Raw genomic sequence first — 25,642 nt, 5'->3', positions numbered from 1 at the left:
CTCAAAACTACCTGTTTCAGTGCACTGTGGCTGTAAATATTATTACAAGAACATGCCCAGATCATGCCTATAAGTATTACTCCATTTATCATGACACAGTGTGCAAACTTGGGGTTCTGACACATGTTACTGGTTTGGTTTCAGATAATGACTGACTACGCACATTGACAGTGAATATGAATCTGATTGGCAGAAACACAGGAGTGAATGTGATTGGAAGAAACGAGTTAAATGAAAAGAAAGAAACTTCAGACTAAACATATATGGCGAGTTCAGGATAAAAATGTTTTGCGATCCGTCAGCTAAAATGTCCACATCGCTGTGCTGTAACTGTGCTAGGTCTTGCCTACTACGAAAGTGCATACTGGACATGTTTACCTCAACATCCAGCCATACGCCAATTGAACATGTTAATTCTCTGTTTACCTAATTTGCATTTAACGTAACAGCCAGCTGGTAGTACTATAACATGATAATTCAATACCAATTAATTTACATACAAAGTAAACCTCACTGATTTAGAAATGATTTGTCTTTGGGTCAATCCTAAGTCAATGTCCAGGTTACCATACTTTCACAAAACACGTCACCACTTTGTGACACTGGGCTTTACAGTAGAAGTAATAAAATATTATATAAGATTACATTTCAAATCTATTTATGTATTTCTTTGATATATTGATGACTGTGTACGTGTTATATTCATGAAGGTGATATCATCGACAATGTCAGATGATCTCAGTTGGGTTCATTCCTCAGTTTTGCTTACTAGGAAATTAACACCTCTAATCAGTTCCACCTTAAGCTTTTGTCTTGTTTACCCATCATTCTGCATTGTTCTGTTTTGCTGTTTAGAGTCCTATGATGTACGGTCAATATTACAGTAGACACATGGTTGACCAAACATGTAATACTAGTACTTATTTAATCTACCAACTATTATATTGTCATTGTTTTCAGGATATTTGAGATGACATTGATAATGCTGCCATAGCAACGGTGTTTGCTGACTCAACAGAACCCTCTGGCATAACTATAGGGACAGATTAAATCCAGAGGTGTTGTTCAGTGATGTTTGATCTACACCAACGCTAATTCCACAAACTGTATTTTGATCTTATGTCATTCTGTTTGTTACTTTATTTACCAAGTGAAGCAGTTTAAGAGATCGTTTCACATTGGTAATGCCAAATGCCATAATGTAATAAGCCATATTACATTATTATATTCTGGTGTGGATATTCTGCTGATTAGTTTACGATCTAGTGACATTTTATCTCCATTCATTGTGTCCCATTACTGTCTTCAAAACAAACCTCAAGATTCATTTAATTACTTTATGACTGGAGATGACCTTCCTGATTCATTTCGAAAATCAAGGAAAGCAAGCATTAAACACAGAATGTATATGTCCTAATATTACTTAATCTTTATATTTATTTTAAAAAGTATATCATATTAAGCAAGATATTGGTCTCGACAGTTTGTTTTGTAATTTGGCATTTATGTGTATGTTTGGTATAACCACCAAGAAGAATCTCCATATTAAAGAATGACATGCAGGGCATTTCCTGGGTGGTGTTACAGTTCGACTTCGTATAGTGACCTTCTTGAGATATTACATATGTAAATCTTGTTGCAAATCGCACATTATATCTTGAATGAAAATATGCCAAGACATTAAAACTAAAAACATACACCAGAGGCAGTGCACAAAGCAGACTTAGATGGAAGTAAAGGACAAATTCGTATAGCAGGTTCAGATCTAGACTGCGCTTCAGTGTTAATGTTAAGCGACAGCGCAGCCAACGGTGACAAATGAGAAAAAACCCAAATGGTATTATTATTATTATTAATATTCAAGATATGCGAGTTCAATAGGTAAAACATATGCAGTCTGATATTCATAATCTAATATAGTGAACAGGGTTCGACATGAAGTTCCTGAATCCACACAGGTCAAAGTAAAGTGAATGTATCTTCTTAATACAGAATGAAAGTTTTATGGGATGGTACTCTTTGTGTGAATGGAAATTCAATTTTTTTTCAACTCCAATTCCGAGCGAGAGAATGAGAGGAGTGTGTGTGTGAGAGAGAGAGAGAGAGAGAGAGAGAGAGAGAGAGAGAGAGAGAGAGAGAGAGAGAGAGAGAGAGAGAGAGAGAGAGAGAGAGAGAGAGAGAGAGAGAGAGAGAGAGAGAGAGAGAGAGAGAGAGAGAGAGAGAGAGAGAGAGAGAGAAAGAGTGAGCGAGAGAGTAAGTGTGTGTGTGTGTGTGTGTCTCTGGGTTACGACATAAACCATTCATGCATGTCAAGTATGTGTGGTTCAGCATATATGGAATCATTATTTCAGAACAGTTCAAAATAAATTGGATGAACTCTGAAAGAAACCTGTCCTTTGCTTTGAGGAAGGTTGATTGACTTAAATTTCTGAGAATTTCAATTTTCACACTTCCTTCGATAATACTCTAGCAATCGAAGCCTCAGTTTATCAAACTAAAGAATTATTGCTCAATGTGGTAGATTACACAAGTGGGTGTTAGTGGTACCTTTGGTGTGCGAATCTAATCACCCTGTAATCAAGATAGTGTAAACAATGGGAGTACCCAAAATGTACACTTCAAAAGAAATGTCACCCGGCCATGAGTACAATAGCAATCCATTCAATAACTTACATCAACAAGTTGCAACACATTTTAGTTTGTGTCTAACTTAGTAAAGTGAGACCTCGACTGCCAGAGTAGTAGTACCCATCACTTACACAAAGAAATACATAACCACTGCAAATATTATACTTATAATATTTTATTTGAAGCACTTTGTATTAGACCACATTACAGTACACAGACATTTTTTGATACAGTAATGATAATACTCTACAATGAAGACAGTTAGCAGCGATATACTGAACCAGACTGTACTTAAAGATTAGACAACGCTAGAAAGTCGTCAGCAGGCAGGCATTCACGAATTCAACTACATTTGGTTCTCTTCCATACACACAGTAAAACAGGCGATTGACATGGTTACTAAGGTGTGATCAAAATATAGGTGTGTGACCCCCAGAGGCCACATTTACTGACTTTTTTGTTGTATGGTTGACATCACAATGGAAAATTTCCACTCTATTAAATGTGACAGATTCTAAACTACAGGACAAATGGACATATGAACATATGGCAGTGGGTCCACATTATTTTCATTGCAAATCATTTCTACAACAAATTTTATTTTATTGTCACAAAGAGATGTGATAGTTACAATTTGTCTCTCACTCTTTCATGCTGATTCTCCCGCCCCCCCCCCCCTCACATTGGTTTCTTCTGAAAAACAAACAGGCAACCCAGTTGCATAACACTCATACACTGACATGGAAAGTGAAAACATCTTGAGTTCTCTTGGTGCAGTACAGTGAACAAAAGGGATCATCATGTCACACAAAATATCTAAAAACCAATTCTTTGTAGAGTTCTAATTTGATCTAGTGATATAAGCTCTGCCTACTGCATTCTGTCATTTGTAAATTGGGCAATAAATTAGAATGCGATACTATGACTGTTGGTTCTGTCCTGTAATAGTGGTCTACAAGTTTGCAAAAATTCACTGCACTAAGTCACAATTAAAATGGATGGGTTTTTGTTTTCATCTTTCTACTGAGATCATGTCTAAACACAAAGGCTCTGCAGTTCATTAAACTGTTTGTAAAATGTGAATAACATGACAAAAGTATTTATTATTTCATTTGTGGCAGAGACAGATATAATAGGATATCTACATGACAAGTTCAAATATTCACCTTTCTTTACTTTACACATAGTCCAGGGCCCCTTCTTTTATTCCTTACATCATCAGCTTTTTTGCAAACAGGGCCCTTAACCAGTATTATTGGAAGCTAGGTCAGGATACGTACAGGAAGATTATTATGTCTTCGCATTTAAAGTACCACACTCTCTTGAAATCAACAAATGTTCTCTGGACTGAACGGTGTACTAAATTCACTACGACAGTCAACTCTCAAATGTACAATATGACCAAGTGAAAAACTATGGACACACCACATGCAATGGCAAAGTGCTGTTTTTCATAAAATGCATATTATGTATTCATATGCAACTTTTTCCCCCTCCCCTCCCCTCCTTTATCCTGAAGCGACTTTTTAGAACCCTCTATTTGATTACGTCGCTTTCTCAGTAATTTAACTTACCAATTATTCAACTTGGCGGTACGCAAGAAAACACATGAAAATTCATATGAAAAATGTACAAGTGCAGTATTAAAAGAAGAAAAATGCAGGGAAAAGAGCACCGCCTTTTTAAATTTGCACTAGCAGTTAACACTAAACATCAAATTCTTTTTTTTTTTAAAAATAAGATGGCCACTTCCTTAGCTTGTAGTGATGAACTGTAAATGCTTTTCTTCTCTTCAAAGAAAAAAACATGAGGAAACAAAAAATTATAGCGTTTTTTAATCAATTCTGATAAAGTTTTCTACGTATCAATAATAGGAAATCATTTACACAAGGGAAGAATAAGTGAAAACAAAAATGGCATAGAATATTAGAAGAGAACTTAAACTTTGTTCTTTGCCTTGCCTTGCACAGGCCTTAAAATCCAACAAAATAAAAGCTAGGGATAATACCTGTACAATTTTATCTGAAGAACGCTGAAGTCTCTTGGGGCGTGACACACAAAAAATTACTGTGCGGAACTGTGCATGAACTAGACGAGTATCATCTCTAGTGCATTTACTTTTCAACGACTACATATATGGACCCTTTTACAACTAACTCACAGATCATTTTGTTTTCACACTTTGTTGATAAACCACTGATAAATGTTTAAACATCTGACAAATTCAGCATGAAGTAACAGAGTCTTCATAACCGGCGTTCCTTTGATAGAAACAACACTTGAAAGTAATCTTTATATGATTCTTTTATACCGATGATAGAACAAAATTGAAAGGTAAAACTCAAAACCATCAACTGTTTTTATTCAGATATAGTCTCCCACTTCTTGAAAAGACTCCTTAGGATAACTTCTCTTCTTGTAAATTGAGCTTTCTCTCTCTATGGATACTACCTTTTTTTTGTGATACACAGTGGATCTGAAGTTGTAAAGTTAATGCAATGCAATGAGTAGATGATGAACATGTTGCAAAATCTCCGTCTCAGAGACTTCCTCTTTTTTTAAGTTAACTCTAAATGTCCGATTAATTTAACTTCTGGCTTCCTGCTCTGGAGCTGAAAGAAACAGACAATTATCCAAATGTTAGAACTCATAATGATCTATCGTGAGTGGATGGAGATCTTGTTGAACAGTTATTGCAAATTTCTAATGATACAACCCATAGCACAAAAGTAAAGCATTTTCTGTATGTACCACAATCGTTTATAGCACCCATATCAAGTACAACCCATAACACCACAGTAAAGCATTTTCTGTATGTACCACAATCGTTTATAGCACCTGTATCAAGTACAACCCATAACACCACAGTAAAACATTTTCTGTATGTACCACAATCATTTATAGCATACACATCAAGTGTAAAAGTATACTGTTTCATTTACTAATTGACCACATTACAAAGACCACATGCTAGGCTAAACCAATTGAAACTATAATTTCACACTTGATATGAATGCTATAAATGAGTGTTGCACATACAGAAAGTACTTTACTTCAGTGTCACTCATTGTAATATGAATGCTATAAATGAGTGCTGCACATACAGAAAGTACTTTACTTCAGTGTCACTCATTGTAATATGAATGCTATAAATGAGTGTTGCACATACAGAAAGTGCTTTACTTCAGTGTCACTCATTGTAATATGAATGCTATAAATGAGTGTTGCACATACAGAAAGTGCTTTACTTCAGTGTCACTCATTGTAATATGAATGCTATAAATGAGTGTTGCACATACAGAAAGTACTTTACTTCAGTGTCACTCATTGTAATATGAATGCTATAAATGAGTGTTGCACATACAGAAAGTGCTTTACTTCAGTGTCACTCATTGTAATATGAATGCTATAAATGAGTGTTGCACATACAGAAAGTACTTTACTTCAGTGTCACTCATTGTAATATGAATGCTATAAATGAGTGTTGCACATACAGAAAGTGCTTTACTTCAGTATTATTTGTTGTAAACTCTTGACTTGAGATAAATGGATAACAATTTCAGATTCATCAATATAAAGAGACAACAATCATTAGACAGTTTGACTTCATTTAACATTCATCTATGCAATTCTACATTTAATGACAGTTTTTACAGGAATTTTTTTGAAAATTTGTCAATGAAGTATAAATATATTCTGTTCATCTTGTCAATCAAAACATAGACTGGAAAAATTGCTGATAACATGATGATTATATTTTCTACATGAAATAGTTACTGGTTTTACTTGACAGGCTGATCAAACTGCTACTTTGCAGAAGAGGATGTGAGTGGACAGTATGACAAAGCTAGTCACCCTGAAGAGGTGAATGATTCCTTGCTGGTAATATGACATAGGGTGCTGTTATCAGAATGTTACTATATGATGGGGAGCGCTGATAATAAATACACCAAAGATGACTCTTTCCAGTTTTGTTACAATTTGGATGCACCTTCCATGTGGTATTATGTTGGGCTGAGTTTACCTTCTCATATTTGATTCTACTCTAGGCCAGGCAACTGATAACTACCTTTAGCCATGAGTGGCACACCATCCCCTGGCACTGGCAATTTCCTGGAGCCACCACTTGAACCCTTCTTGCTACGAGCTTTCATGGCTGCAATGTCAGCATCAGTCACTTTGCCTGTATCAGATACAATTACCATGGTTATTATCACATTCACAAATCAATGATTGATTTTATATACTGGACCTTTATGAAGGAGAGTGTAGGAAATTTTCTTCAAACTTATTCAAAATCAGACTATATCTCTACAAATTGTTGTTCAAGTACAAAAACAAATGGGTACGGTAGTATAGGCGTCCTTGTTATCATTTTATTCAACATAAATGAATGTCAATGTGACAATATTGTACCTACCTGTGTTGGGAAATGAGGCTACATTGGGCAGTTTCTTTCGTCTCTCATTCTGTTCATTTTCACCACTGTTCAGATCATTTAGGGTACCAGAACTCCTCCTGTACACAACATAAAATGTATCATTTGAATTTCTAAAAGTGTACACAACTTCATATCATCATCAGGCATTGATCAAAACTGTGAAAATGTTTACAGTTTGCATGATTTCATAGATTTTGGATTGTTTGATATAACAAACAAACATACCAAATTTTCTAGAAATCATACTACACTCTTCAAAAAACTCGTCAGTTGTTGTTGACCACATGCTATCTGTGTGTTGATTATTCCATGCACTAAAGCATGGGTGACATGTAAGTAATATTCCCCCAATTGTTTTTTAACAATCTGGGAAAAGGCTATGTCACTATCAAACACAAGATAAAAATATATAAGACCCTTGTGCCTGACATATTTTGTGAGTGACTGCAAAAAAATGTTGGGAGGAAAATCCTGACTAATTTCTCACGCTGAGATAGTTTGACACTTTACAAATATAGATTTACTGTCATAGAATTAATAATCTAGAGATGTTATCATGACAAAGATCCAATATTGCAAATCTTTGCTTGTTTTTGGACACAAGAAACACCGACATCTTGATTTTTTTCACTACAAAAGTGAGGATTTCTGCAACTTTGAGACTGTATTCGGATAAACTGGGCATCATGAAGTTACACTTTACCTTCCTGGGTTATGTGTTAATAGTCAACTTCACAAAGTAACACAAACTCAACAGGTTTAATATAAAAAAACACTAAATACTGTTACTGTTAATAGAACAGAATTATTGTTACAAGAATGCAAAGTGCAACTACATGATAACCCAGCCACCAAAAATGGAAGTGAAAAGTTATCATTCTTAGTGTTGTTGTATGTAGTAAGTGCAAAACTGTCAAACACAAGCCAACAACACACCACACGAATTATTTCTGGTGAAAAGGAGATGAAGTAAACATTAGAAACTTGTGATATCCTAAAACGACCAAACAGATTGGTTAGGAATGGGATGAAGAAATCGGACAGAGGAAGAGTTTTGGAAATAAATCTATCAAAGAAATCATGATTTTATTGAGGGTCAGGAGAGAGATTACATGCCAACTAGAAGCAAGCTCTCTGATTATTATGGAAACTAAGATGAAGGGTACAAAGTTAGTGATTACTAAGTGTTAAGTGGGTAGGTATAAGATAGAAAATAAAACAGCACATGACAGTTAACAAAAAATAATTACAAACTAACGTGTTTGAATCACCACTGGGGGGAGCGTTAGCCGACGCCGCAGCCTTTTGATGACTGGCAGGGACCGTGTGCCAACCGTCTATGGTGGTTTGCACGTAACCTGGATTGACCGGAATGGGAGTTTGTCCAGAGACCACTCTGGGAGTGTTAAGTGGATCGGGGAAGTTCAGGGAAGTCATGGATGATGACGGAGATGATAGTGAAGAGGAGGAGGCAGAAGATCGGTTGGAGGAATGACGATGGCTACGATGCCCGTCACGCCCGTTTTCTTGGTTACTGAAATGAGATCGGGGTTGATTGCATGCCCATGTGGAAGTAGTGTCAGTACACCATGCCAGTTTTAAGAATGGGAAAATAAAGAAATAAAACAGTTAGAATTATAATGACAATAATCCAAAATATAACCATGTTAATGAAAGTCACTAAAAAGACAAAATCCCAGCAACCAAACCTAAGTAGTGAACCAAGAGTATGTGTATATATGTATTACCAATTTGTTGTGAATGTTTAGACCAACACAAACCCACACCAATGTAAGAGAATTAATGAAACCCATTCAACTAAACAAACCCTGTATTGGATGCAATTCTACACTTTAAACCCTCTCTGTCAGTCTCATTTTAACCATGAATACTAAAGGAAGGATAGGAATATGGAAGGCCTGATGTTTGGTTTATTTTTTCTCTGATTGAATTTGGGCCATGTAGGGTGGGTGTTGAGGTTACGGGGGACTTACGACTTATCCATGTGAGGGGCAGCATTGATGATACGCTGGTTCTGCATTTGGTTCATTTGATTCTGGCTAATGACACCATAGCTACTACCGCCACGAATTCCAGTGGAGTCTCCTGGACTGATGACTTGGCCCCCTCCTCCCCGGATACCACCATGATGTCCAGACATTGGTGGATGCTGGCCAGGTCTGATGGGCTTTGCTGGAATAGAAACACACACTTGATTAATCTCATTACATGTCAACTGTGTTTACATGAATGATGAATAACTGAAAATGTACTGTTTCATGTGTTTCATGTGTACATCAATCTTAATGCACTTCAAGTGTTGACATAAATCTACCATGTGCATTTCATGTGTTGACATAAATCTACCATGTGCATTTCATGTGTTGACATAAATCTACCATGTGCATTTCTTTGAATGGTTTTGCTTGATTAAGTTCTTCTTTTGATCTCTTGATAGCTTTTCATTAAATGAGTTCAACTTCACAATTAGCTTATATCTACAGCTGGATCTATACTCATCAACTTACCAATTACAGCAGAATGTCCCCTCCTTGCCATATTTCTCTGTCTGACAGCTTCCTTGATTCTATCAACTTCATGCTGGTATCTATGGGTTTTAAAAATACAGGTAGACGTGAGAAAGAAAGACAGTGAACAGAGAGAGACATAATGTAAAAATTACAAATGTTGTTTCTTTGAGTTTCTTTCCAAAATACTTTGATCAGTCAGTTTGGATGACATTGTGTACACAACATATCAGTGAATGATTGTAAGGATCCTCCTATCTTTTAGGACAGGTGTCTAGGCTTGTTTTTGGTGTGCAGGATTATTTGTAGATCATTTGGCGCATTTGTTACCATATATGGTGTATTGCTTGTTTTACAAGTAATCATAGAGTGTTTACGTTTGTCTACTCACCATCTAGTTAAATAATTTTTGGTGATTTTTTCTAATTTTAGGGAGTGAATAATCTTCTCCATGTTTGTGTGTAGCTGTCTGACTGAATATTTAAATACATCTCATACTAACATTTCACAAAAAACATTTCGAGAATATACACAGCAATGGGAAGAAAAGCGTAATAACTTTACTACAACATGCCTGGGGCCATACCTATAGGGATTTACTCGTAACATGCACACATATCCCAAAAGACAATTCTCTTTGATTAATCGACACAAACCAGCCTGATGGCGAAATAATCAACATCTTTATTGTATGTTTCAGTCTTTTTCACTTAAAACATTGGAAGGCAAATACTAGACATAGTTTATTGAACGATAACTATTGATTTATAAACACTCTATGCATAGATTGATATAAATTACAAATATATGCCTACCTTTTCCTGTCTCTCATAGCACTGTCCTTGGCATCTTTCAGAGTGTAAATTACAAATATATGCCTACCTTTTCCTGTCTCTCATAGCACTGTCCTTGGCATCTTTCAGAGCACTCTCCAGAGACTTGACTCTCTCAGCTGTAGCACGTAGACGTTTTTCCAACTTTGGCAGTTCACAGCGAAGATCAGCATTGTCACGCACCAACTGAAACATTACGAAATGAGAGATGACTTTCCACTTCTCATGAATTGATTTCATATGGAATATACTTAGTTTTAGCATTTTTCAATACATTTATCTTTTTCATTCAACTTCCAATTGATTTAAATCAGAACTCAAGCTGCTCTGTAATATTAATTTTTCAATGAATATACTTTCTAATTGAGTAGACTGGGTTTACATACCAAGTATCATGAAAATTACATAATATTATATAAATAAAACTGTCATAAATGTGAGCAGCCCAGCAGGAGGACAACTAATGATTTTTAAAACACAATATATCCTATCATTTTATTTCATGAACAGTACAATGTAGTCTTTTGTATTATTTAATGCTTTGAACTGAAAACTATTCAGCTAAGGAAAAATCACTGAACCCAAGATCTAAGCAATTCCCAGCTGGGGATTTATTTATTGGCATGCAGTTCTTGTTACTTGATATAGCATTTTACAAGCTAGCCTATGACAGAGATATAAGAATGATTCCATTTCTTGGCTGACACTTTGACTTTAACCAATCAAACCTCTCCTACTATCTCTCATTTGTTATTTATCTAATCAAATACTACATTTTCCAATTACCAAAGCAAAATCACTCCAAATGTTGCTACTATTTCAATTATTATTTAATAAGTACGTCAGTCTCAATGAAAAACGCCACAAAGCAGGTTATAAGACTTAGTGTCATCTTTTTCTTTCCTGTTACTTATTACCCAACTGATCCAAATTCTCAGCTCCAACATAAAAAAAAGAATTTCCGTCCGCCCCTAAATTGTGTGGAACAGCGCCCTCTTTGGCAAGTGTTTGGACTGTCAACATCATCTACAGTTGTGTCAGCGGTGATGACACTTGTTCACGAAAAGAGTATTTCTTTCATGACGGAAGTTATTCAAGAAGGGGCCTGAGAACATGCCAATTGTGTAAAGAAGCTGGGAAAGGGCCCGTTATCAGGAATCCAATAAAAAGAAGGTGGAGAAAAGGAAAAGGAGAGGAAGAGAAACATGAAGAAGGTGATTTTTGTTAATTCGACTGACCGACCAACCAACCCATAGTTTCTATCAAAAAGTAATGAAAAACAGAAAAATATAGGGTCACCCATATGAAGATAGAGAGGGCACTTTGGAGAGAAAACAAAAAAGTATACTTACTTGCTTATGGACCTTGGTCAGTTGTTCTAGATTATTCTCAAGAAATGAGATCTTCTGTTTTTGGGCTGCACTCCCACCACTCTCATCATCATTGGCAGTGCCATCAATTGCCTATACAGATAAATACAAGTCATGAAAAATATATGTGTGAAATAAAGGCATTCAGTTGACAGTGTTTTCACGAATGGTATGGGAATTCCAGTAAGGAATATCTAGTAAAACTTAGGTCCATTTTCACACCTTGCACCATAATGTGGCAGGAAACTCTGAAAATACTTGAGGAACTCGGCAAGATTTTACCTACTTACCAACTTTTACAAAAGTAACGTGCTGGGACTCATTCCAACAACTAAACATCACAGTAAACAATAAAATAAACTTTCAATAAAATCATTAAATTTGTCTGTATTCTATCATATGTTGAAAAAAAGTCATATTTTCAATTAACAAAATAAAGTTTTAATACATTGTGAAGTGTCACAAGGTATAAGTAAATCAAAAGTATTTCTAATCTTTTTATTTTAAGAAAGTGGTGTACTCTTACCTTCTTAACTCTGCTCTGTAGATCTTGTACAAATAATTTACGTAGATTGTGCAAGGTTTGTAGTTCTTTGGCCTACAAGGCAAAAAGGACAAAACATTCAACTGTAGATTTTGTAAAATGACTTCTCTAGGCAAAAGTTAGAAAATAGCGCCATAGTATTGTAGCACAACAGAACATATTTGAAAGTCATTTATTTTTACACAATGACCTAAATTTGCAGTCAAATTTATTCCATTTTTTTCAGCGTATGAAGACTCTTTTTGTAACAAACATATTGAGGGTTGACAGCTTGGTAAACTAGGAAAGGAACATACCACAGTCTCCTCCAAGCCTTTCAGGTCTTGTTTGGCCTGTTCACGTCTGTCTAGTTGTAGAGTCAAATCCTGTAGTTTGGAGGCTTTGTCTCCTTCATCATGTTTCAACTTATCAAAGTCTGCTTGTAAGTTATCATGGGTCAGACTCAACTTTTGATACTCACTGAAATTCAAAAACAGGATAATATTAGGGACAGAGTTAGAAAATTTACAAAGCTGGGGCCTTAAAGCTTTAGTGCCAATTACCTTCATTGAAAACACTATGAATATTCATTGTTCAACCATTGCATAATCATTTTTGTTGACTACCATGAGGCAAAGTGGCCCATACTAAAGATCCCCAAATGAGGGATAACTTCAATTTGATGTTTCTCTGAAATCGTGTAATTTAGGTGATGCTGAGGTGATGTAAAACCATGAAATGGCTCACAAAGATCATGAAAGTGCCTTTATTTCTAAGGGTGGCATTCCCCTCTAACCTCTCAAAATAAAACATTCCTACTGTATTAAAGGAAGTTGAATGTGTATTCAATCATCTTGACTTACTCTTTAAGATTCTGGATCATATCTTCCTTTTCTTGGATCTCATTGCGTAGTGAATTCAGTTGTTTGCTGTGAGCTTCCCGATGAGTTTCCATTTGTTTTTCCAGGGCAGCCTGTCAACAAAAGAATCAGTATCATTTCATGTTGTTTTATATTACATAATACACATAAATGTTGAGTGAAATAGTTACACGTTCTCACAAACAGGTTGACACAAAGTTAATATGATAACAGTATCATGGCTTGTTCAGGTAGCCAAATAAAAGTGAAATAAAGGTGAAAAAAGTTGACAACTGACCTGTACTTCCTCAGCAGATTTCTGTAAGCCTTTGTGTTCCTTCTCTTTCTCTTCATATGCCATTGATCTCACTTCCTCTGCAATAGATAATCAATTGATTTTGTTCATATACAGAAATGAAGTAGTCAGTTTACCAATGTTAACAATTTCTACACCATCACAAATCTATAGTTGTGAAAACAAAACCTACAAAGATTTTGTGCCCACACCCACACCTAGTTGTACACGAAAATCAGATTCACATTGTGTGTATTTATATTTGGTATGATTCTAGAATTGTTTCAGCAGTAACTGAGATGCTACTACATGTACAACTGTTCCATGTTCAGTATTGACACATATATTCATTTTAAACGCCTGGTTTCATATCAGGATTAACATTTAGCTGTCAAAACAATTGTCCAGCACAGCTATAGAAAGTTGGTTGTGAACAAAAATAATATGGCGGTGTTTACACAATTGCCATGTTTTCATGTGGGTTTTTGATATCTCTATGTAAACAGTAGGTTCAACAAAATAGCTGCATTTTCATTGAAAATGGCATCAAGTAAACTGGGCCTAAAATAATGTGGGAACCTGGGATTGAGACGCTGGCCATTAAGTTTAGGTAACTATGGCAACGGCGTGTGTTTATATATTGTCTTACCTTGTGCTCTCAAACCAGCACATTTTTCATTCAATGCATCAACTGCTTCTTCCAAAGTTCTCTTTTTCCCTTCAACATCCTTCATGGTTTCTGCCAGCTGTTTCATCCTGGCTTCATGCTAATCAAATACACAGAATAATACTAATGTTATTGTCTCTTCAATGTGCTATTTTTTCAATAAAACTGGAAAACAGGTAATTGTTGTTGACAGAGGCAAGTTTTACAGTGATAGTGACAGTAACTAAGTGATATTTTAGAATATTTTCTGAACACTTTGTTATTTGCTTTGAATATTCCACCTACAAAGCTAAGAAGTGATAAAACTTTTCCTGCAAGCACTAATTTGTTTTATTTATTGTACAAGGCAATTTTAAATCTCTACATGTGTATATCTGAAATTTGAAATATGAAATGATGGTGGTACAAAAACGTTCGCAGCAGGCATTTCCTACGGTGATAATATCAGTTCTGAATGAAGTTTGAGTTGGTATAATTTTAGTAAACCAATTGTTACAGCTGTTCATGTACTATATATATACCTGCTGAATGAGAAGTCTACAGGAAGCCAGTTCTGTTTCATTTTCTTCAATCTTCTTGTTACATGTTGTGGTGTTAGTTTCCAATGTCTTGCAGCGTTGTGCCAAAGTCTTCACTTCTGATTTCATCTTTGTGATGTAAAGTCTGGCAACAGTGAACTCTTCATCCATTTTATCACTGATCTCCAGCGATGGCTTCTGATAAATTGAAAATAAATGAATGTCCTTAGTTTGAGAATTATGTATGTGCTTATAATAAGTACCGGTATGTCACCAAATGTTTGTGGGCCACAATCTCCTCTAAAACAACCACTCCAATCACCACTCTGTGGAGTCTGAAAACCTAACTCATTACAATTAAATTCATAAAAGTCTCTATATTTTTATCTGGCCCACTGTTGTTGTCATCACTGCTGCTGCCATGACCACCAGCATCAGCACCACCACCATCAACATCTGAATCCCCCCCACCATCCCCACCACCACCACCATCACCATCACCACCACCACCGCCACCAGCACTACTATCATAACCGTTGACGTCTTCATCATCGTCGTACCACTACTACTACCACTGTCAACATGGCCTAAATCATAAGTGGTACTTCAAAGTGATCTGTTCTCTACTGACTAGTATACATGTATTTCTAAGTATTCTACTCCATAACCTATACCAATCAAAACATAGTTAATAAACAGTCCTTAAAAAACCATGCACCTTTGTGATGAAATAACAAGCAATGCTATATTAGTGACTCTTACTTTGATTTCAGCTGCATTACCACCAACGACAGTACCAATCTCACCAAGATCTTTCATCAGACTTCCTAGCATCTCCATCACACGTTTCTTCTGGTGGGCATCAGTGTCTTTCAACTGTTGTAGCTCAGCTTCTGTACTGGTTAGCGAGGTCTAGTGACAAATACACAACGTTATTAAGTATTCAATGAAACACACTAATGAGATCCTATGGGGTTCACTTCACCCAGTACATCAGTATGTGATTTGTGAGGCACACCTAACAAAAATAATAGGGTCAGGATGTTTTTCAGCACAAAGGACATTCTGTCCGCCTAATTACTCAAGTATTTTTAGCCAAAACTTAGTCATAGTGATCTCTCACCTGTGACCCTCATCTTATTAATTTGTTCATGTAAATCATTACATAATACACATGGTCCCCAGAAGCTAACCTGAGAACTATATAGCCTGCTATGAATTAGATAGCAATGTAATATGTGATCACACAATACAATACACCATGGAGATGATGGAGAGTCATCTTTTTCATTTTATGATTCACATCTGTCTTCTGATTCTACAATGAAATTGAATCACCCTGGTGGAAATGTAAGATAGATCCAAATTATTTTGTTTATTAAACACATCTTGCTTTCTTATATTTTCTTTACGCCCTGCTGTTTCAAAAAATTCCTCAGGAGTGCAGTAAATTCTCTGTTGCCCACACTTCATAAGAGAACCTCAAGACTACCTGGCATATATCCTATCAGACCACCTAAGTTTATGTCTGTAGAGAAACTTACTGATTTCTGATTAAGTTCTTCGTTCAAATTTTCGTTTTCTTTCTTTTTGTCATCTACTTCCTTGGATTTTTCATCGTAATTGACAGCAAGTTCCTCCAATGCTTGTAGAACTTCTTTAACTTCCTCTTTGGCTGAGTCATTCTCTGCCTGAAGCCTTGACATCTCACGTTGGATACTGTCGTAATCACGTCTGGTGGCTGCAATCAGTTCTTCCTGGTCCAACATCTGCTGCTTCAGTTTCTCAATCAGCTGAGACTGGCTGTCAATTTCGAGGTCCTATAATAGATCAAAAAGTCATTTTTGGGTCCATATTCATTTTGTATCTACTATCAACCTACAAGTATCATGATGAGAAAATGTTGTTTTTAGATTCATATTCACTGTTCACACATCACACAATGCAAACTAGTTGTTTGAATCGGACCTTATATACTGAAGCATCTGTGCAACACAAGTGAAAGTTAAATTTTCACAGGCAGTTACACAACGTACCTGTTTGTAGTCCTATGACATGATATCAATGGAATATACATCGTTCCTGGTTCTAAGAATCATGAAGATTCTTTTACATACTGACAAGGTAATACCAGTTTTTGGATAAAAGCCATTGATTGAAACATTGCAAATGTGTCAAACTAGTCATTCCAAAGTAAATGTATTTCACAATCTGCCTGCCTACAAGTCTTTCAAACCATAATATCAAGACCATCTGACTGGGTCCAATTATGCCTCTGAACATTCAATTTTCATTTATCCATTACACAGAGATTGTATCTATAAACAAACCTTTTCATCCAACTGTTCATATAGTTTAGCACGTTCACTTTCAAATTTAGTCCTTTCATCTGATGACAGTGCAGCGTTGGCTACTTGTGGTTTGTTCTCTGGAATCAGGTCTTGTAGACCCTCGTCATTATCATTTAGTTGTTCATCAACAGGAACTGTATCACCTGTATTTAGACAAACAAACATATTACTTACTTCATGTATGTTGTATACTGGGAGATAGCACAGTAAAAAATTATAACATCTTCCAAATAAAATGACTAATTTTTACTTTAAGTTAACTTGTGATAAAGATACGATTTTGTTCTGATGATGTGTCAATACATTCCCTTCAGCCAAGTGTGAGACTTATGTTGTTAATTTAATAGGAAACAATGTCAATTTGATGGTATATCTCCATTTTGTTATTGTGGTTCTCATGATGTGTGTATAACCCTTAAATTATCAATGCCAGCCAGCTGCCAACATTTTTCAAGAAATTGGTATAAAGTCAACATATGTATGGCTATGTGCTATACAGACTTCTGATCAACTATACACTTACCAGTTCGCCATCTCTTTAATTCATTCTCTAATTTCTGTAATTGATTGCGTAATTTGGAATTCTTGTCGCGTTCTTTCTCGTAGCGTTTCTTCCACTCTTCAGCAGTTAATTCAACATTGACAGTCACACTGTTCTTAATGGTCTTGGCTCTGTGAAATGTCATAATAAACAGTCAGTTACCATGTAATGTTAGCAAAATAATGTTTGTTGTAGAAGAATTCACTATACCCAACTTTTTGTTATGTCATAATTTATAAACATTTAACAAACAGGGTGAAGTTTTAATTTATTTGCTGGATGACGTTAACATTCTTTGACACATTGTAAAGTAGCAATGAAACGAATTGGAAAAATGAGCTAGGTGGAACGTTCCACTCTGCAAATTGAAACACATTTGCACATGACAGATCGGATCATCTCAGTTTGAACAATTTGTAATTCAAAACCTTTTGCTACTTCTACTTGTACCCCTTAGTTTCTGATATGTAGGCAACTGAAATATTTTCAACATGCAAATGAGAGACTTTAATCCCTTTTATAATAGCATTTACTAACACTTAGATATCATGTTCTACCCTTAATATGTCCCTTTGTCAGATATTCCTAGTTAATACCTTCAAAACAATAGACAGTATCAAAACACAAAAGCATTGTTACCACTTTTAGTGGTTGTATAACACTTCTTACCTCTGACCAAAATTTAAAGTAGATTTTGTTTCTGTTTCATTGTAGAAAGCTGGTGAGCAACAAATGACGATTGTGGTCCGGGCATTGCCTCCAAGTGATTCTTGGAGAATTCTGGTCATCTTACTGTCACGGTATGGGATGTGAGTTTTCTGGAAGGTAAAAAGTACAGTTTGAAGGAAAAAACTCCATTCATTTTCTGAAGTTTTATCAAATTCACATGTATCATATACCCACTTCTATAAACTAGTATACTATACTATAATTAACACCTGGCATAAATTTAGTTTTTCACCTGGCATAAATTTAGTTTTTCACACCTAAATTTTAATCCTAATCTAAATGACTGATAAAGGCCAAAGATTCAATCCCAGGTTCTCACATTAGTGTTTATCTTATCAATGGAGTCTTTAGGATTTACAAGGATTATTCTTTTGTTCTGGATCAATTTCTTCAACAATAGCTCTGCATGACAACTGTTTTTCATACCTAAATTTTAATCCCAAGACAAAATGGATTTCAAATACACTTAAGGATTTTGTGTTCCACACTGCTATAGGTGTAAGTGACAGCAGTGTGGTGGAGAGCAAATACTGATGAACCTTTCAGTTTAGGCCTCTAGAGTGGCTGTGAAATGATTGGGGTGTACTTACTGTGCCTTCTGCCAAAGCTGAGATGACATTACCCAATGCTGATAGTGATTTGTTGATGTTCTTAGCCTCATCTAACACTGTTCCTTCAGCACCAGTTTTGCTAACCTGTACATGGAACGAAGAGGTAGATAGGTGAAGGCTTGTCATACTGAAAACTGTCACTATGAGGAACCAAAGTATACTCTACATACATAACATACATAGATATATTGGTATATATACATCAACAATGAAATAATGTATAGCATGTACATGTATATAGTCATACTGTCAGTTTAACTGTTGTGAAACATAGAAACTCTAGCACACATACCACGTCACAGACAGAAACAAGGATATAAACAGACACAGATGCATACACACAAATACACAGACAGACAGACAGACAGACAGACAAACATGTATACTGCTATGGGAGGCACAGACAGACACAATCAGTATTTTAATCAAATGCTTCAAATACACTTGCTACTTTAGGTCCTGTCAAGGTAATCAAAGAGGAAAAAAAGTTACAACTATGGTTTCTTCAGCTTGTGAAACCCATGGCAATTTTTCAATTTGAAGATCAAAATGCAAAGAGGTATATGCTGACTCTAAAACACCATATTAAACTGTACTATACATATAAATGTGTTAGATCTTACTCCCACCTTCACTTCATTCCCTGACTGCTGAGGAAAGGAGGATGATTTTTTTTTTTACCAGTATGTCTCAGAAAGTTTATGTACTTTATCAACAGTTACTCTCAAGAGTGCTGCTAGACCATTTTACTTACAAATATAACACCCACTACTGCTGAGTCACTAATGGTGTAAACCAGCACAAATACACCAGACATAAATGGCATTCTTTGGAGTTAAGAACTAAAGAAAGTCTTACTTTTTCACTACCAGCTAAATCTACCAGGTAGAGTTTACCACTGAGTTTCTTCTGTGTTTCAATATTCTCTTGTTTGACATTAATTAGGAAGATACTATGACTTCGTGAACTATGCTCATTCATGTCTGAAAGAAAGAAAGAAAGAAAGATGTATTTGCTTGTCTTTGTTGATTTCATTTGAACTTGTGAATACTCTGAAACTAGTGATGCCTATGATATTACAAAAATGACATGTTTAGCATTCTAGATTAGCTTGTGATAACCTAGCATGCTAAATTGTTCATTTTTGTTACATGTTGAGGATTTAAGATGGCTACACTTCCATATTACTGAGTATGAAATCTGTAATATTAGATATTCATACAACTAAATCTATATTCTATCACTGATGAATAAATTCAAAGTTAGGCAGCTATGAGACGCTTGTTATAACACATGATTTGGAATATTTGATTATCTTTTTCTCTTCCATCGATACATTTACAAGACTGTAATACCCGAGTTCGTTACCAATTCCTTCATTCTGTTTTTGAGTACACTGTGTGATACTTAGTTAAATTGACTTACTTGTTACTGCTATATGTCTATTAGCTTTGCCTTCATCTATCACCTCCATCACCTCTTCAGGACTTGACACAAATCTCTCTGAAGCACCTTTGACATATGGAACCCTATTCTTGTCTTCATGCACTGACAGATTTGTCTTGGAAACTAAACACAAACATGAATGTCAGCACAAAGAAAGAGATGAAATGCAAACAGGTAAAGAAAATTACTTCCACAAAAATATGCCTACAATTTACAAATGGAACAGTTCATCTATGACTTTGTCATCCATTGTATGGACCTTTCAAATGAAAGATGCCCTCTTGTGGCAGGGTTCTGCTTCTGCTCAATTGTATTATGCATAAAACATACTGTTACCAATAGCATTTTATCCAAATTTGTTTCTATATGTTTCTACTTCCTTTATTGATCCCATACTTTGAAAGAAACTAAAAAATACACACTTACCATCTAGAAGATCCCGTATTTTATCCATATAAATTTCAAAATAGGAAACCTACAGAAAATGTAAAAGAATCATAATTTAAAAGGAGAACTTATACTTTGAGGAATAGAAAGATTTTAAATGAAGCTCATCATCATCATCATCATCATCATAACTTGCTGATCAACATACAGATAGAATATATTCAATTTTCACAACTAACTTCCCTAAAAACAATACAAAAAAATTGTAGCTTTTAGACCCTTGGTATACACAGCTTGAATATGGTTATTTTTAGGGTGTGAGTGGTCTTATCATGTTTCCATGGTAATCAATTATGTAGTATGTTATGATAGTGACATTATACAGTTTTGGGACATTCTAAACTCACATGTGGCTAAATCAGAACTAATTTTGATAGCAATCAAGTTCAAAATCTGAATATTTCATGAATGTTGAAACGAAAATAGTATGAAGGTTCTTTGTAGGACACATCACCAAACTGTAAATTTGTTTTCTCTGTGATGAATATTATATCAATTGTATTTGACAGGAACTAGGAGACTGAACAACAATATAAATACTTAATATCAAAAGTGTATTTTTCCTACGGTTTTTATTCGCATAACACCAAAGACTGGTTGGATCTACAGCTAAGTTATTATTAATATTGCCACCACTGTATCCATAGCAACAATGTAACCAAGGTTACTTGATAACTTGATGACTGTAGAGGTTTATATAAATCACTGTTTTCATAATAACAGTAAATGCAGCTAAAAGGAAACAAAATCTATACAACCTGTCTACTCAATCATTTTAAAATGTCTTCTTTTAAATATAATACTGACAATACCATCATTTTATCTTCAGATGATCATCTCTGGGTTTATATTTAGAACCACTCAACATACAACTACTGTGAAAGCTCTTTATATTGAAATTTATCACAAATCACAGTTGGTAAAAACTGAGCTGTATATAGACGATGCATTAAAATATGAAATAAAGAACTCTAAGGAGGGGATAAATATTACTGGTATTACAAAATAACAGAAAAATAATGATAAACTAATTCTACCAATATACACAAATATTCTCCATATTAAAAGCCAACAATCCACAATTTTAAAATCGTTTTATTTATCAGAATAGTCTAAATTTTACATCTTTATAATTATATGCAAAAACAGACAGACTTGTATTTTTGAGAAATGAAAACGTTTCAAAATGTTTAATGACGTAAAGAAACTGGTACAAGTATATTGCACCCACTGATTCATGTCATTTTAAGTGGAGTTTGGTTTTAGCTTCATTATAATTCTTGTACATGTAGAGATGAGTAAGACTGCCTACTCACCATGACTGTCTTTGAATCATAGGATTGTAACTATTTCACCTGAAACATACCTTTATATGAAATTCTAGGTTTTCATCCATCGTGTAGATGTAATTAAATATATCTTGCACAATACGTGGTATGATACCCTGCATGTCAGGGTCTCCCAACACTCCCTGGTGGTAACAAGACAGAAGAGGTGTTATGTCAAACATTAAAACAAGTATATTTAGAGTATATAACTAGTTGACTTGAATCAGAGTCAGACATACTTTAGCCATCTTGAAACTTACAAATCTGAATAGGAAGGTAAATTTACAGAGTTTTGAGATAAAATTCTGATTCATATGATGCAACAGGGAACTTCTTCTGATTTCCATGTGTGTTCGGTTTATCTATACAACTGACTTCATGTGTACCTTACTGAATCAAGAATATCTTGATAATATATTTGTGATTTTTCGTTTAAAAAACATGTATTAATAATGGGAAAACTCTACCCTGTTCCGATGATTCTTACACAATTCATCAAGATTCTCTATTCTATCCAATTTATTAAAAACTTTAAAACAAGCTAATATTAGGCATGCAAACAATTTACCAAATACATGTATTGGGTATATGCTATTATATTTTGGATGCATGGTTGCAGCAGTCAATTCATACTTACCTCCATGGTATGTGTTTTACCACTGGATGTCTGTCCATATGCAAATATAGTGCCATTGTAGCCTTCCAGTACATCTGAAAGGACACAGAATACAATATTACATGATATGGCATATATAGTATGGACACATATATTTTGAGCAGTTCTTAGCCGAATTTCAAGTCATGTGAGGATTTTGGCTATCACCTCTTAGTTGCAATAGGTGATATCCAAAATGCTAGGTAGTACTACTACTATGATCTATATAAACAAATACATGTCGGTCACATCAACAGGAGATGGTGAGTGGAGAGGTGGGGGTAGAAATGGACTGGTATATTGAGGAACACAGTGATCTTCATATATGTTAAATGTGTGTGTGTTTGAGGAAATAGAGGGTTTCTATGTAGAGAAGTAATTCATATATGAGTTAGTATACTGTAACAATGTAATATGACTTTGAGTGTCTCAATCTTTCTATAAAAAGTTGACATCAGGTGGTCTTTATATAATTGACCAAAAAATGATTAAAACCCAAAATGTATACCATGGATAAACTAATATGCCTTGAACACTCTATTCTAGATGTGTAAGGAACACACTCCTATCAGACATTGGTCTATTTGTACACCCTGAACAATATTTACTGGCTTGCTAGTGTGGACACTTTGTGCCTGTCAGATGTCAATAAATAAATAAATAAATAAATAAATAAATAAATAAATAACCTGTGGCACAGACAATGAAGATTTCTTCCTTGTCTGTGCCTGTGGGTAAACATATTTGTGTAGCTTTACATATACTCAGTATGGTACAATAAATCCTATCAAAATGAGTTTTGGGTCTTTACCCTAAAATCAGCCCCCTCCCCCTCCCCATGTGATCATGATTTCAATATGTTACTTTACTACATGTGGATGAAATTGACTACTAAATAATACGTACAATGTCTAATTATTGGTATTTTAACAATATTCAGTAAACATATTGTTGGATGTCTGATGGAAAAAATACTACTACAGTTACAGCTGGTGCAGGTTTTATGAACTCTTTCCATTACATAATCCAGAGACAGAAAGACCGACACTTATGTCACGCCTACATGCAGAACACTTCATAACCTTCCATTCAGTTCCATTACAAAATCTACCATATTGCAGAATAAGATAGCAAAGTTGTGAAAGTGTTGCACATAATTTGAAATGAGTCGTGGGCTATACTGTTATACATATCATTTAATGTTTTATGATTGCCTATAATGACATTTGAAATATTGACGGTTTTCTGGGCTAGACAGTCTTATTATCTGCCAGTAAGTGTCTCATTTTCTGATAAGCTGCTGTCTAGACAAGCCTTCAGAGTATATTATGTACAGCCTACATGTATGTTGGTATTTTTGAGAAAATCACATTTCATAAGAAAGACCACGTACTGTACTTGAAATAAAGTAACACCTGCAATGTACAGTAGTCACACCATGTTGAGAGTTGTAGTAGAGTAAAATGTATGCTGTCATCATATACATGTATGACACTCCTTTCGTTGTTTGAAGGAAACTATACATACATAGAATGGACGTTTCACATTGATTTCAAAAATCTAAATTTCCGTCTTTTTTTTTAGTTGTAGGTGTAACAAAAGCATAAATTAATAGAATCTTTCAGCAACAAACAACATTTGTTTTTATCATAATACTAAGTCAGATAATTACACAACATCTAGAGACTGCATGATGAATGAACCGACACATTGTAGCCTGATGAGTCAAGAACTGCCATTAATAACCTTTAACCTTTGACCCCATTGAGTAAAGGTAAACAACAGCACACATGATGATTATACATGTAAGTGTGATATGTTGTCTACTAGATGTACATGCGTGGCATACTGACTGAGGCCCCAAGGGAGTGCATTCTTTAGTCTTCCTGAGCATAGATACATGTATAATGGCCTTTCTCTCAGGACATGCTGATGTCCTGTTTTCCACTCTTGTCATATATTTGGGTCAATTCAGGACAAACAAATCCTGGGAGTCCAACTTTGTTTTGATTAAAGCACATCTTTATGAGCTGTCATATTTATATATGATAACTTATTCATAGTCAGTAGTCATGTGTGGCTATTGATTGCATAGACACTACACCAAGACTACATAGAGAGAGTTCAGGACTACTTAGATATAAGTGTATGTATTTTACATAATGTCGATTCAAATACTGCATACTTATCATGCAGTGCACATACATTCTCTATTTCTCACAAATAACTTGCTGATATTCTCTATATATGCAGATAAATAGATAGGTGTAATTTCCCTGTGTAGTCAATTTATGGTAGAGTTTCAGTTCAATTTAAAGATTGTCAGACAGTGATTTGAAACTGCTAAACACTTCTATTGTTTGATTAATATTTACATCCATAATTGTTTTCCTCAATTCTCATATAAATGTAAGAGTTTGAGAATGGTATCACGTCAACACCTCTACATGTACATACTGTCACACACCAATAGTCATTTAATAGCACAAATTCTATATCAGTGATCAATTTTCAGTTTGAACAGCCTCTTTACAGGGACCTCTCTAATGACAAATTTCTCTGCCCCAACACTCCAATTACCAATTGATATCGTTCTAATAATGTTTTTACAGTTCAATGATTTAGTCTCCATTTTATAATCATCTGACATTGCCAGTGAATTAACATCTAAGTTCATATAATATCTTCCTGTTCTCTCTTGGCTTACAATCTAATTTCTTATCCATTTCACTGTCATGACTGTGTAAGTCTAGTGGAATGACAGTAGTTAACTGATTTTGTCAGTAACTCATTCATTATTTATAATTCAGATTTACTTTGTGTCAATCCAGGAAAATTTGTTTTGAACAACAAAATGTTTTTATTTATTTC

General features: G+C 35.0%; 1 protein-coding gene across 3 annotated transcripts in view; it reads right to left on the bottom strand.

Moving 5' to 3' along the window:
- Positions 1–2,798: 2,798 nt before the first annotated feature.
- The window catches only part of LOC144434707 (kinesin heavy chain-like), a 52,142-nt gene continuing 29,298 nt past the window's right edge, over positions 2,799–25,642 (bottom strand). The window contains exons 3-27 of one of the 3 annotated variants that reach the window (XM_078123222.1): positions 22,754–22,827; positions 22,155–22,259; positions 20,768–20,816; positions 20,321–20,464; positions 19,754–19,878; positions 18,875–18,979; positions 18,225–18,373; positions 17,538–17,686; positions 16,994–17,157; positions 16,208–16,483; positions 15,426–15,575; positions 14,667–14,861; positions 14,128–14,245; positions 13,482–13,558; positions 13,187–13,296; positions 12,641–12,803; positions 12,327–12,398; positions 11,783–11,893; positions 10,480–10,616; positions 9,598–9,677; positions 9,064–9,262; positions 8,328–8,603; positions 7,049–7,146; positions 6,653–6,811; positions 2,799–5,240 (exon numbers count right to left, since the gene is read on the bottom strand). In XM_078123222.1, the coding sequence (XP_077979348.1) occupies positions 6,669–6,811; positions 7,049–7,146; positions 8,328–8,603; positions 9,064–9,262; positions 9,598–9,677; positions 10,480–10,616; positions 11,783–11,893; positions 12,327–12,398; positions 12,641–12,803; positions 13,187–13,296; positions 13,482–13,558; positions 14,128–14,245; positions 14,667–14,861; positions 15,426–15,575; positions 16,208–16,483; positions 16,994–17,157; positions 17,538–17,686; positions 18,225–18,373; positions 18,875–18,979; positions 19,754–19,878; positions 20,321–20,464; positions 20,768–20,816; positions 22,155–22,259; positions 22,754–22,827 (3,269 nt within the window). In that variant the 3' untranslated portion in view covers positions 2,799–5,240; positions 6,653–6,668. The remainder of the gene's footprint in view (positions 5,241–6,652; positions 6,812–7,048; positions 7,147–8,327; positions 8,604–9,063; positions 9,263–9,597; positions 9,678–10,479; positions 10,617–11,782; positions 11,894–12,326; positions 12,399–12,640; positions 12,804–13,186; positions 13,297–13,481; positions 13,559–14,127; positions 14,246–14,666; positions 14,862–15,425; positions 15,576–16,207; positions 16,484–16,993; positions 17,158–17,537; positions 17,687–18,224; positions 18,374–18,874; positions 18,980–19,753; positions 19,879–20,320; positions 20,465–20,767; positions 20,817–22,154; positions 22,260–22,753; positions 22,828–25,642) is intronic. The other 2 variants (XM_078123223.1, XM_078123224.1) reach the window with 2 other exon arrangements.

The sequence above is a fragment of the Glandiceps talaboti genome, chromosome 4 (assembly GCF_964340395.1).
Source record: "Glandiceps talaboti chromosome 4, keGlaTala1.1, whole genome shotgun sequence".
Lineage (NCBI taxonomy): Eukaryota > Metazoa > Hemichordata > Enteropneusta > Spengelidae > Glandiceps > Glandiceps talaboti.
Note: the sequence above shows the minus strand (reverse complement) of the source record. Positions and strands in the feature narration are given on the sequence as shown.